Raw genomic sequence first — 12,167 nt, 5'->3', positions numbered from 1 at the left:
TTCCATGCCTTCTCTTTGGGGACATGTACCATTCTCCCCAAATCTTCACATATTCCCTGACCTAGAAGCATTCTGAACTCCATACTTCTGTTTTTTTTTGTTTGTTTGTTTGTTTGTTTTTTAATAGAGGCTTCATTCCATAGGCACAGTTGATTAGATAACTGGCCAAGGGGATTGATTCAATTTCCAGCTCCTCTCCCCTCCTGGGAGGTCAGGAGTTGAATGGAAAATTCTAACCTTCTAATCACAGGGTTTCATTCTCCCTGAGAAACAGCCCTCATTCTTTTGTGCTTTCCAAAAGTCGCCCCATTAACAAACTCTGGTATGGTAGAAAGGGGTTTGTTAAGAATAGCGAGACACCCATTTGTAACTCTGAAGTGTTTTCACGAATTGAGGACAAGAGACCAAATTTTTTTTTTTAAACAAAAGATGCTCGTATTGCTCTCATTACTCAGGAAATTTCAAGGGTTGGGGAGCTGTGGGCAGGAACCATGAACAAACACCAAAATATGTATTTACTGCAAGTCACAGTATCACACGTAGCAACACTTTTTAAGGTCATGGAGGAAATAGGACATCTTGGGAGTGCAATCCTGATGCATTCTAAGATTTAGGAGTCAGGGGAAGAGGCAGAACTATTAAAGATGAGGAAGAGTGTCTAGAAAGGTTGACGGAAAACCAGGGAAGTATGGACCTGGGCTCGATCCCAGGGTCGGGAAGATCACCCTGGAGAAGGGAATGGCACCCCACTCCATTATTCTGGCCAGGAGAATTCCATGGACAGAAGAGCATACAGTCCACGGGGTCACAAAGAGTCATCAGACTGAATGACTAACACAACATCAGTGGTGTCTTCTGCGTGCTACGTGCAGCCCATCTCCAGCAAGCGCTTCAGGATGACAGCTCCAGGGGACACAGAGGCTGGACTGAACCAGTGCTTCAGGAAGCAGGTGGGCAGGTGGCGACCAAGCACGTCACACGCTGCTGGGTGGGCAGCATCCAAGTGAGATGAGAACATAATTTACCTAGGGCTTTTAAGCATTTGAGGTCTTCGGGGATCTTGACAGGAACAGTTTGAGTGATGTGAGGATGGAGGCAAGATGGGACCAGGAAAAGCAGGATGGGCAGAAAAGAAAGGACAGGTTCTGTGACCAGAAATACTTTTCCTGTGAGAAGAGTGGACCCTCAGGGTTTCCAGGAAAGCAGAGGAGGGGAGCTGATGGTCTCAGGAGCACCTCCAGGAACCTCTTGGCAGCCGCCTGCAGAAGGGGATGGGTTGGTCTGTAAGCAGGGTCGCTGAAGGGTCCCCTGGTCCCACTCAGTTTCCACTTGCCCCTGGCCACCTGACTATGGACGTAAGCTGCCCAGATGACCTCGCCTGGTATGGGAGGCCTCCTCACCTCCACATCTCAGGTATCAGTGCTGAGGTTCGAAGGCGTATCTAAGCCCGCGGGTGGCCCATGTTCATTGATGGGGGAATGGGAGACCTCTGGGTTGGTTCGGAGGAACAGGAGAGCCACAGATTGGCATCTTTTGGGCCCTCTCTCTCTCCCTTTTTGGGCTGATGGCACAGCACGGAATAGTGCCGAGAAAGCCACAGAAGGCCTGAGATGTTGCCAGCCTCCTGATTCCTGCTCCCGTTAGCCTCAGTGAGGCACGAAGATGCTCCGAGGTGGGGGCAAGACTAGATCTAAGCTTTGAGAGTGGGGCACTGCAGTTCTTGGCTCCTTCAGGGCAAGCCCCCAGCAGGACCCAGGCTTCTTCTCTCCTTCTCACTCCTCCCTCTGCGAGGCCCTTCCCCCTCTGTCCCTGGACACAAGGGTGTGCCCGAGAGAAAGCCCAGGAGGGGCAGTGGGGACCTGGAAGCAGATGAAGAGGACGGTGGATGTTATGAGCTGAATTGTGCTCCCTCGGCCTCCAAGTTCCTATGTTTATGCCTTAACCCCCAGTGTCTCAGAATATATATTTGGAGATAGAATCTTTAAAGAGCTAATTCAGTTGAAATGAGGTCACAGGGCAGAGCCCCTGTCCAATATGACTGCTGTCCTTGTGAAGGACACATGCACACAGCCAGACCAGCTAAAGACTGGGAGAGAAGACGGCCATCTCCAAGTCAAGGAAAGAGACCTTGGAAGAAATCAACCCTACTGACACCTTGACCTTGAACTTGCAGCCTCCAGAACTGTGAGGAAATGCATCTCTGTTGTTTAAGCCACTCATCCTGTGTGGTTTTATGACGGCAGATTAACACAGTGGATCCGAAGACAGGGATAGCTACATGTCATTTCCTCCAGGAAGCCCCTCCTGACTTCACCAGGAGGAAGTGAACACCCTTTCCCCAGGGCCAGGCGGGGACATCTGTCTCAGCGTGTAGGGTGGGGCATTTATGAACACTTCAGTGCGTTTCTGTTTCTAAGGCTCTTGACTTACCAAGCTGGGATCCCCCGAAGTCAGACGCTGTCTGATTTACCTACGTGTATTCCCCCTCCCCCATTCACAGCAGGACACCTGTCACACACAAGGTCCCAGGGCGTGGAGGTCAAGAGGGCAAACATGGTGTCTCTATGCGACCAAAACAGAGAATCATTTCAAGGCGAGGGGAGCAACAGTCAAGACCTGGGGGAGTCACGCTGACTCACTGCACAGCTCCCACGCCTCTTACACTGCCAAAGATGCCACCGTGGGCATCACCCTGGCTGGTGGTGGCGGTGTAGTCTCTAAGTCGTGTTGGACCCTTGTAGCCCTATGGGCTGTAGCCCGCCAGGCTCCTCTGTCCATGGGATTCTCCAGGCAAGAATACTGGAGTGAGTTGCCATTTCCTTCTCCAGGGGATCTTCCCAACCCAAGGATCGAACCCAAGTCTCTTGCCTTGCAGGCAGTTTTTTTACCACAGAGCCACCAAGGATCCTGAGTTTTTATCACAACAGGTGTTACAAATGTATGTCATCCAACTGTGGGATAGAAGGGGAGACTGGGAAGCAGACAGAGATCTTGGGGGACCAGGCTCCAGTGAGCCCATCAGGGAGGGTGAAGGGGTAGGGACAGAGACCAGCCTGGGGCTGCCAGATGTAGCCAAAAAAAAACATGCAAAGTGTTCAGTTAAAACTGAATTTCAGATCTAAACAATGAATAATTTTAGTAGAAGCATATCTCACGCACGGGCTTCCCCGGTGGCTCAGCAGTAAAGAATCTGCCTGCAATGCAGAAGACATAAGAGACTCGGGGTTTGATCCCTGGGTCGGGAAGATCCTCTGGAGGAGGGCATGGCAACCCACTCCAGTGTTCTTGCCTGGGAAATCCCATGGATGGAGGAGCCTGGTGGGCCACAGTCCATAAGGTTGCCAAGAGTCAGACATGACTGAAGCGACTGACCACGCCTCATGAATATCTCATGCTTATACTTCTGAGACATACTTATACTAAAAAAAAATGATTATTTATCTGAAAGCCAATTTTAACTGGGCATTCTGCCTTTTATCTGGCAAGACCAGCACTGCTCCACCACCACCACCCTCTGCCCCAGAAATCCACTGCAGACACCAGGGGCCCCTGGAAGGATTTACTGGGGACTTTCACTTCTGCTTCCTTAATGACTCAGGGTCCAGTAGGAGAGCCCCCAGCCTCCACCCACCCAAAGCCAGGCCCCAAGGTTAGACACATGCCCTCCACCCCCTCCCCCAGAGATGACTGGGAAAGGTGACCAGCTCAGGGAGCCCAGACGCCAGGTGAGCCCCCCAGGAAAGAGTGAGTTCAAGTGGGTGCCAGGTGGTGGTGGGGAGAGTCCAGAAAAGGAAAAAGAGTCGTGTGTGTCTGTGCACCAGAAGCTCATTTCATGCATCAGTTCCCCGGGGCTCAGCTTCCGCCTTCTGCCCTTGCCCACTGCCCGTCAAAGCGTCTGGGGAATGAGTGTGTCCCAGGAACGTCCAAGTGCCTGAGATGTTGCTGCCGCTGTTCTTGGCCATGCTGTGGGGCGGTGAGTGGATGCGGGTGGCCAGGAGGGGCCCGGGTTGGGGGTCGGGGCTGGGCTTGCAGCTTGAACCTCTGTCTCTCCCATAGGGTCGCAGGCTCTGGACTTATTCAAGCTGCAGGTGCAGGAGTCTGTGATAGTGCAAGAAGGCCTGTGTGTGGTCGTGCCCTGCTCCATCTTCTACCCCTCCAGAGGATGGATTCCCACCACCCCAGCTTACGGCTTCTGGTTCAGAGACCAGACCCCCAGGCCCAGTCTGCCAGTGGCCACCAACAAGCCAGGTCAGGATGTGGACACAGACACCTGGGGCCGATTCCAGCTCCTTGGCAATCCCAGCGAGAGCTGCTCCTTGCTCATCAGAGAGGCTCGCCTGGAGGACAGCTCACTGTACTTCTTCCGGTTCGAGAGAGGCGATTATGTGAAATATAATTTCATGGAATACAAGTTCTATCTGCAGGTGACAGGTATGGAACTGGCTGGAGCTGGAATGGGGCGGGTGGGGGGAACCCCTCCCCCACCTTCCCACACTGGGGAGGAGCTGTAGAGAACAGACCATGGGTGACCCCCCAGAGTACCCCCCCAATCCGGGGCTGACATCCCACCCTCTCTCGGTCCATCCCAGCCCTGACACAGAAGCCGGCGATCTATGTCCCCGAGATCTTGCAGCCCGGGCACCAGGTGACGCTCTTCTGTGCATTTAACTGGATCTTTGACGAATGTCCCGTCCCTACTCTCTCCTGGATCGGGAACACCGTCTCCGCCAACGGGGCCAGCCCGAGAACTTCATACTTCTCAGAGCTCACCTTCACACCCAGACCCCAGGACCACAACACTGAGCTCACCTGCAGAGTGGACTTCTCCGGAGAGGGTGTGAGCACGCAGAACACCGTCCGGCTTAGCGTGGCCTGTGAGTTTCAGGGGCGGGAAGGACGTCAGGGTGCGCTCCAGGCTCAGGGGATGGGGAGGTGGAGAGAGGCAGCCGGGCAATGACCGACAGCTCTTGGCAGCCCGCGGGGAGGAAGGCGCGGAATCTCGCGATGCTGGGCTCGGCCTTAGGAGGGAAAGGGGGCTGCCATGCGGTCCTCTGTCCGCAAACGCATCCTGGGCACTCATGAGTCGCTTGTCTTCCCGGGGGACTGTCACACTTTCTTTTCCCTGAGGGGATGCTCTCTGGCGGTGGGGAACGTATCATTCCTCCCCAAAGCCGGGTTCCCCCGACAGCTCAACTGGTAAAGAATCCACCTGCAATGCAGGAGACCCCGGTTGGATTCCTGGATCGGGAAGATCCGCTGGAGAAGGGATAGATAGGCTACCCACGCCAATATTCTTGGGCTTCCCTTGTGGCTCAGCTGGGAAAGAATCCGCCTGCGATGCGGGAGACCTGGGTTTGATCCCCGGGTTGAGAAGATTCTCCGAGAAGGGAAAGGCTACCCACTCCAGTATTCTGGCCTGGAGAATTCCACGGACTGTATAGTCCATGGGATCGCAAAGAGTCGGACACAACTGAGCGACTTTCACTTTCCCCAAAGCCAACTCCCAATACTCTTAACAGATGCCCCCAAAGACCTGGTTATCAGCATCTCCGACACCGATGAGCCAGGTACCGAGGGCCACTTGGGGGTGTCAGGAGGGCAGGGTGGGTGGCGTTTCCCCCCGCGGTCTTTCTCTTGTTGTTTCTTTTTCTCTCCCTGCAGCTCTGGAGCCCAGGGGAGAGAGCCCACACCTGGAAGTCAAGAAAGGCCAGTCCCTGCGGCTGCTCTGTGCCGCGGACAGTTTGCCGCTGGCCACGCTGAGCTGGACCCTGCAGGACAGAGTCCTTTCCTGGTCCCACCCCTTGGGCTCCACAACTCTGGAGCTGGCGCTGCCCGGGGTGAAGGCCGAGGACGCGGGTCGCTACACCTGCCGGGCTGAGAACAGGCTTGGCTTCTTGAGCCGCAGCCTGGACCTCTCAGTGCGGTGTGAGTGTGCCCGGCAGGGGATGGACTGGGGCACAGGGGCTGGGGGCAGAGTCCCAGGGCTCCGCAGGGACCTGGAACCCCAGGCCTACGGAATTAAAGATGCTGCTTCCAGCTCTGACGGGAGGATCGGGGAGTGGGGAGCGGGGGGGGGGGGGGGGGGGGTGCGGGGGAGCGCCGGGATTTTCCCCACACCACCGAGCAACTCTCCCACATCAGTGGGCTGTCCTACAGCTCAACTCGGTCCTGATCCTGTCTACCTGAGAGAGCGTCAGTCAGACCCCCGCGGGTTAAGGGATGGAGCCCACCAGGCTAGCCCCGCCCCCACCCCAGCTGCCAGTCACAAGTCCAGGGTGTCACCTGTGCTTCCAACCGACCCGTAATTGATTGGGGTTTCCCATGATCTCCTCCTTGGGTTCCATGAATTTGCTTGAGCTGCTCAGAGAAATAGTTTGCTCACTAGATTACCAGTTTATTGTAACAGTCTCTAACTCAGGAACAGCCAGATGAAGTGCTTAGGGCAAGGTATGGGGAAGGGGCACCTAACTTCCATGCCCTCTTCCTGGGCACCATGTTCCCCAAATCTCCATCTGTTTACCCCATTTGGGGAGGTGGTTATGGAGGCTTCCTTACATATGGGATTTCCCAGGCAAGAATACTAGGGTGAGTTGCCACTTCCTCCTCCAGGGGATCTTCCCGACCCAGGGATCAAACCTGGGTCTTCTGCATTAGCAGACAGATTCTTCACCACTGAGTTACCTGGGAAGCCCCCATTACATAGACACTTTGATTAAATCATCAGCCATTGGTGATTAAACTCAATCTCCAGTCCCCTTTCTTTCCCCTCCTCAGAGGTCAGGGGGGTGGGACTAGAAGTTTCAACCCTCAAATCACGTGGTCGGTTCCCCCAGCAACAAGCCCTCAGCCTTGGGCACTTCCAAAAGTCACTTCAATAACGGAATACTCAGGAATGGTGGAAAGGGGTTTGTTATAAATAACAAGGCACCTTTATCATGCTCACCATTCAGGAAATCCAGGAGTTTTAGAAGCTCTGTGCGTGGAGTAGGGACGAAGACCAAAGATCTACTTATGTTACATATCTTACACTCACTGTATCTTAGGGACCTGCCCTTCTTACCAGTCAGGTCCCTTGGGTTCCTCTTCGGAGAATCACTTAGAGGGTGATTCAGCCCTCCTCCCCTCCCAGCCCTTCATCCCGGGGGGACGTTCACTTGGCCCAGAAGGAAACCCCTGCGCTTAGAGCCAAGCACCCCCGTCTCTGTTTCAGATGCCCCGGAGAACCTGAAAGTGGTGGTCTCGCGAGCAAACCACACAGGTACGGAAGGGCATCAGAGGAGCCGGGGCTTCTGGGTGCCACACTGGGGCACGGACGTCTGGCATAGCAGCAGGCAGGAGGGTTCCTGGGCCCTCCTCTCTTCATCCATCCTGCCTCTTCTCTCCCTAGCCCTGGAAAACTTGGAGAGCGGCGCATCTCTTCGGGTCCTGGAGGGCCAAAGCCTGCGTCTCCTCTGTGTTGCTCATGGCAACCCCCCCGCCCAGCTGAGCTGGACCCAACGGGGACGGACTGTGAGCCCCTCCCAGCCCTCAGACCCCGGGGTCCTGGAGCTGCCTCAGATACAAACAGAGCAGGAAGGGGAGTTCACCTGCCGGGCTCAGAACCCGCTGGGCTCCCAAAATATCTCCCTGAGCCTCTCCGTGGTCTGTGAGTATGGGGGGCCCTGGGAACAGGATGCTGGGGTTCCAGGGAGGGGAGAGGCGCCCCTGATCCCTCCCATCTCTCCCCACAGCTCCCCCGCAGCTGCTGGGCCCCTCCTGCTCCCAGGAGGACGAGGGTCTGCGCTGCAGCTGCTCCTCCCGAGCCCGGCCGGCCCCCTCCCTGCGCTGGCGGCTCGGGGAGGGGCTGCTGGAGGGGGAGTTCAGCAACGCCTCCTTCGAGGTCAGCTCCGGCTCCGCCGGGCCCTGGGCCAACGGTTCCCTGAGCCTCCGCGAGGGGCTCAGCTCCGGCCTCAGACTCAGCTGCGAGGCCCTGAACGCCCACGGGGCCCAGAGCGGGTCTGTCCTGCTGCTGCCAGGTCAGGGGGGGAGGCAGGGGCTGAGAGGGACCGGGGCTGGCTCTTGTGGTTGGATCAGGAGCTGGGGGAGGGCGGGGACATGCCGGCGCGTTAGTCCCTCAGTCCTGTCCGACTCGGCAACCCCATGGAATGTATAGCCCACCAGGCTCCTCTGTCCATGGGATTCTCCAGGCACGAATACTGGTGTGGGTTGCCATTTCCTTCTCCAGGGGGTCTTCCCCACCCAGGGATCGAACCCAGGTCTCCCGCATTGCGGGCGGATTCTTTACCGTCTGAGCCACCAGGGAAGCCCCTTGGGATGCAGAGGGGAAATTTAAATCGGAAAGCCTGACATCTGGGCATGGGGTGTAGTGGAATTTCCAAGAAGTCGATGGGAAGGGGCTGCAGGGGAAGCCTCTGGCATGGGAGCCACAAGACTGAGCGCCTAGTGGCGGGCGGGACATGAGGACCCACGTGGATGGGACGGGCTCAGAAACGGCTGACCGTTTCCCATGCAGATGAGAAGGGACTCGCCTCCAGAGCGTTCTCCAGCGGAGTCTCTCTAGGGACTGGCGTCACCACCCTCCTCTTCCTCTGCTTCATCCTGATCCTGTGAGTTAGGAGCGAGGGGAGGGGGGGAAGCGATGGGGCGTGGAATCTGGGGTACCCCGGGAAAGGGGCGGGACCCGGGCGCACACCAAGGCGGCGGCGGGATGTTTCCTCAGCGTGAGGGCTCTGAGGAAGAAATGGACCCAGGCAGAGGTCCCGACCCCGGCCCCGGCCCCCGGAAAGGCTCCGCGGTCCAGGTTCTCACGCAGGAGCACGATCCTGGATTACATCAACGTGATCCCTAAGGCCAGCCCCCTGGTGAGTGCTCCCAAGTCGCTGCCTCCTGGTCCCCTGCTCTGACTCCTGTATGCACTGCTCCCCAGCCCCGTCCCCGACTTTCCTCACAGTGGAAGAGGCCCGGGTGTTGGACTCAAACCCTGATTCTGGCACGTAACTTCTAGGAGACCTTGACCATATCCCTCCCTCCTGCTGAGCCTCTGTTGCTTCCTCCTTGAGAGCCGGTTTGAGGATTACAACACATGCTATTGCTTAGTAGATGGCAGCTATTTCCCTATCACCACTACCAACGACATGACTAAGTACAATGAATGTCACAATGATTAATATCACTGAGGGATGTATGTCCTAGTGATGATTAAGGGCAGGGCTCTGAAGTCAGCCTGCCGAGGTTCCTTCCTGCTTTGCACGCTGTGTATTCTGGGATGAGTCACTTAACTTCTCCGTGCCTTAATTTAACTGTAAAAAGGGGATAATAGTAGTACAGACCATTTAAGCTTATTCTGGGTGCTTGATACGCTCATTTTCTACCCATAAAACATTGAGTACCAAGTACCTAATAAGTGTTGGGTAAATGCTGGATATTTTCAGGAGAGAACATGTAGATGCTGACGACTCTAAAATTTACATTTCCCAAACTCGTTCCTCAATTCTAGACTCACAGCCAACTCTCTAGGCAGCGTCTATTCTGATGTTTAACAGTCATTTCAAACTTTCCCTGTCCAAAATCAAACTCGTGACTAAGTACCACTTAATTCCCTTCTCCTCCACCCTCTGCATCTCAGCAAAGAGCCCACATTGGCCTAATGGCCCAAGCCTCCAGCCCTGAAGGCTGTCCCACAGTCATGTCCAACTCTTTGTGATCTCATGGACTGTAGCCCACCAGGCTCCTCTGTCCTTGGAATTCTCCAGGCAAGAGTACTGGAGTGGGTTGCCATTTCCTTCTCCAGGGTACTACCTGACCTAGGGATTGAACCCGGGCCTCCTGCATTGCAGGCAGACTCTTTACCAACTGAGCTACTTGGAAGTACAAGCCTCTAGCCTTAAAGTCACTTCTTACCCCTCTCTTTTTTATCCTCCCACATCGATCCATCAGCACATCTCTTCCCAAATCTATCCAAACCACTTCTCCCCACCTTGGTTGGATAGAGCTTAGGGACCAAGAGAAAAAAAAAAAGCCAATTTCAAATGGTCATCTACATGGGATCCCACATGTAAAACACTCTCCAATGTTATGATTGTAGAGATAGAGGACAGTTTAGTAGTTGTGAGGGATCCGGGATGGAAGGATAATGAGAAGAGAGGTTTTGGATGTGGGAGGGAGATGTATGTGTTGAAGAAGCACTTCTGTGTTTTATGGTGGTCCTCACACCAATCTGCCTGCATTAGTCAGTTCACTAGGGCGGCCGTAGCAAAGAGCCACAGGCTGGAGGCTTAAACAACAGACTTCTGTTTATAGTTTGTTCCTGTCCTGAGACAAGAGGCGAGCTCAGGGAGGGCAGAATCTTTGTTTCACTGCCTAATGTGATCCCAGCTCCTTAATTAGTACCTGGCACTGGGCAGGCACTCAAGTATTTGTTGAAGGAAGGAAGGAAGGAAGGATGATCATTTCCACCACCCCCCCTTTATGCTCAGAAACAGAAAGCCAAACCAAGCAGTCCTTCCCAGCCTCCTCCAGATGGTCACTCCCCGGAAGCCAGAAAGAACCAGAAGGAGCTCCATCTCGTCTCCCACAACTGTCCAGGACCCAAATCATCCCCACAAGCCTCAGAAGCAGAGAACAACCAAGAGGAGCTCCATTACGCTGTCCTCAACTTCCCAGGCCTCAGACCATGGGAGACCCAGAGACCCAAGGGCACACACCCAGAGTACGCTGAAATCCAGTTCCACTGAGGGTCTACTGGGCCAGAGGACTTGGATCCAGGCCAGGGAGAGAGGCAGGACAATTGGGAAGAGAACAGAGGGTGGTCTCTCTCTCTCTCTCTCTCTAATCCTCCGAGGATGGGTCATCCCATCCCAGACCCTAGCATTTTGGAGCAGCTTGATTGATGTCTCCAGAGTTGTTGTTCAATCGCTCAGTTGTGTCCAACTCTTTGCGACGCCATGGACTGTAGCCCTCCAGGCTTCTGTGTCCTTCACCATCTTCTGGAGTTTTCTCGGACTCATGTCCATTGAGTCAGTGATGCCATCCAATCATCTCATCCTCTGTTGCCCCCTTGTCCTCCTGCCCTTACTTCTCCAAATACACTCTTCTGAGCAAGCAAAAGCTTTTCCTGGGAGAAGCCCAGGCCCCGCCCCAGCTGATTACTCACAGTCTCAGTTTCTCAAGGGCTGGGAGGGTCTTTAGAGAGGATGAGGCACTCCTGTTTGTGAGGTCGCCCAGACAACCTCATGGGTCAAGTCTGGGCCGCTTCGGGCTTTGATGGCACCTGTGAGCCGAGAGTGTTTTTTACATTTTAAAGGGTTCAAGGGGGAAAAAAAAATCAAAAGAAGGATGTTTTATGATGCATGGAAATGACTTGAGATTCAAATTTCAGTGTCCCTAAATAAAGCTTTATTGGAGTGCAGTCATGCCCATTTTTTTTCTGTATTGCCTATGACTGATTTCAGTTAGAATGGAGTCGTTGCCTTGCTAGGCCTAAGAAAGCTAGCCTTTAGTTAGGAAAAGTCTGTTGTTGTTGTTTAGTTGCTTTCCTTTTTCTTCTGCTTCTTCTTTTGGAATGGTAGGCACCTTTAAACAAAAATTTTTTTAAAATTACAGTATAGTTGGTTTACAATGTTGTGTTAAATCACAGTGATTCAGTTATATATATATGGGAAAGAATATGAAAAAGAATACATATACGTATGAGTCACTTTATTGTACAGCAGAAATTAAACACAACATTGTAAATGAACCATACTTGAATAAAATAAAAAAAAACTTTCTAAAGACAATAAGAGGACTTGGAGTAACTAAACTTTTATGTGAAATGTATAAGGTCAAGTTCATCTAGCCCTTCAAGTAAGCATGATTATAACCTATATAAAATAAATTCCTCCAACATATAGTATGATTCTGGGATTAAGTTTTTAGTGAATTTTCAATAAATAACTGATGAAAACTTTTTAAAAAAGGTTATTATGACAAAGAGGTGGCACAAGAGCATTTGGAGGAATGAAAAAAAAAACATGATCTTGTTACCAGTGACAGTTACACAGCTCTATGCATCTGTCAAAACTTGGAACTGCACACCAAAAAGAGTGAATTTTACTGTACTTGAAAGAAGGTAAATAATACAAATGCAAAATGTTTTGAGCACTTTTTAAAAGATTGTGAGAGTTTAA

At 53.3% G+C, this 12,167-nt stretch overlaps 1 protein-coding gene across 8 annotated transcripts; it reads left to right on the top strand.

The window, feature by feature from the left end:
- The first annotated feature begins 3,897 nt into the window (after window positions 1-3,897).
- SIGLEC10 (sialic acid binding Ig like lectin 10) lies at window positions 3,898-11,762 on the top strand. 8 transcript variants are annotated; one of them, XM_065920747.1, is made up of 13 exons: window positions 3,898-3,973; window positions 4,057-4,431; window positions 4,764-4,874; window positions 5,520-5,567; window positions 5,662-5,925; window positions 7,211-7,258; window positions 7,388-7,645; window positions 7,731-8,015; window positions 8,513-8,606; window positions 8,720-8,756; window positions 8,787-8,865; window positions 8,957-8,964; window positions 10,476-11,762. In XM_065920747.1, exons 1-13 carry the CDS (start codon window positions 3,937-3,939, stop codon window positions 10,731-10,733), a joined length of 1,902 nt encoding a protein of 633 aa, XP_065776819.1. In that variant the 5' UTR covers window positions 3,898-3,936; the 3' UTR covers window positions 10,734-11,762. The 8 variants fall into 8 exon arrangements, with proteins under 8 accessions (XP_065776819.1, XP_065776818.1, XP_065776822.1 ...); XM_065920746.1 differs by having other exon boundaries at window positions 4,590-4,874; XM_065920750.1 differs by lacking the exon at window positions 7,731-8,015.
- The last annotated feature ends 405 nt before the right edge of the window (window positions 11,763-12,167 follow it).

The sequence above is a fragment of the Muntiacus reevesi genome, chromosome 2 (genome assembly GCF_963930625.1).
Source record: "Muntiacus reevesi chromosome 2, mMunRee1.1, whole genome shotgun sequence".
Lineage (NCBI taxonomy): Eukaryota > Metazoa > Chordata > Mammalia > Artiodactyla > Cervidae > Muntiacus > Muntiacus reevesi.
Note: the sequence above shows the minus strand (reverse complement) of the source record. Positions and strands in the feature narration are given on the sequence as shown.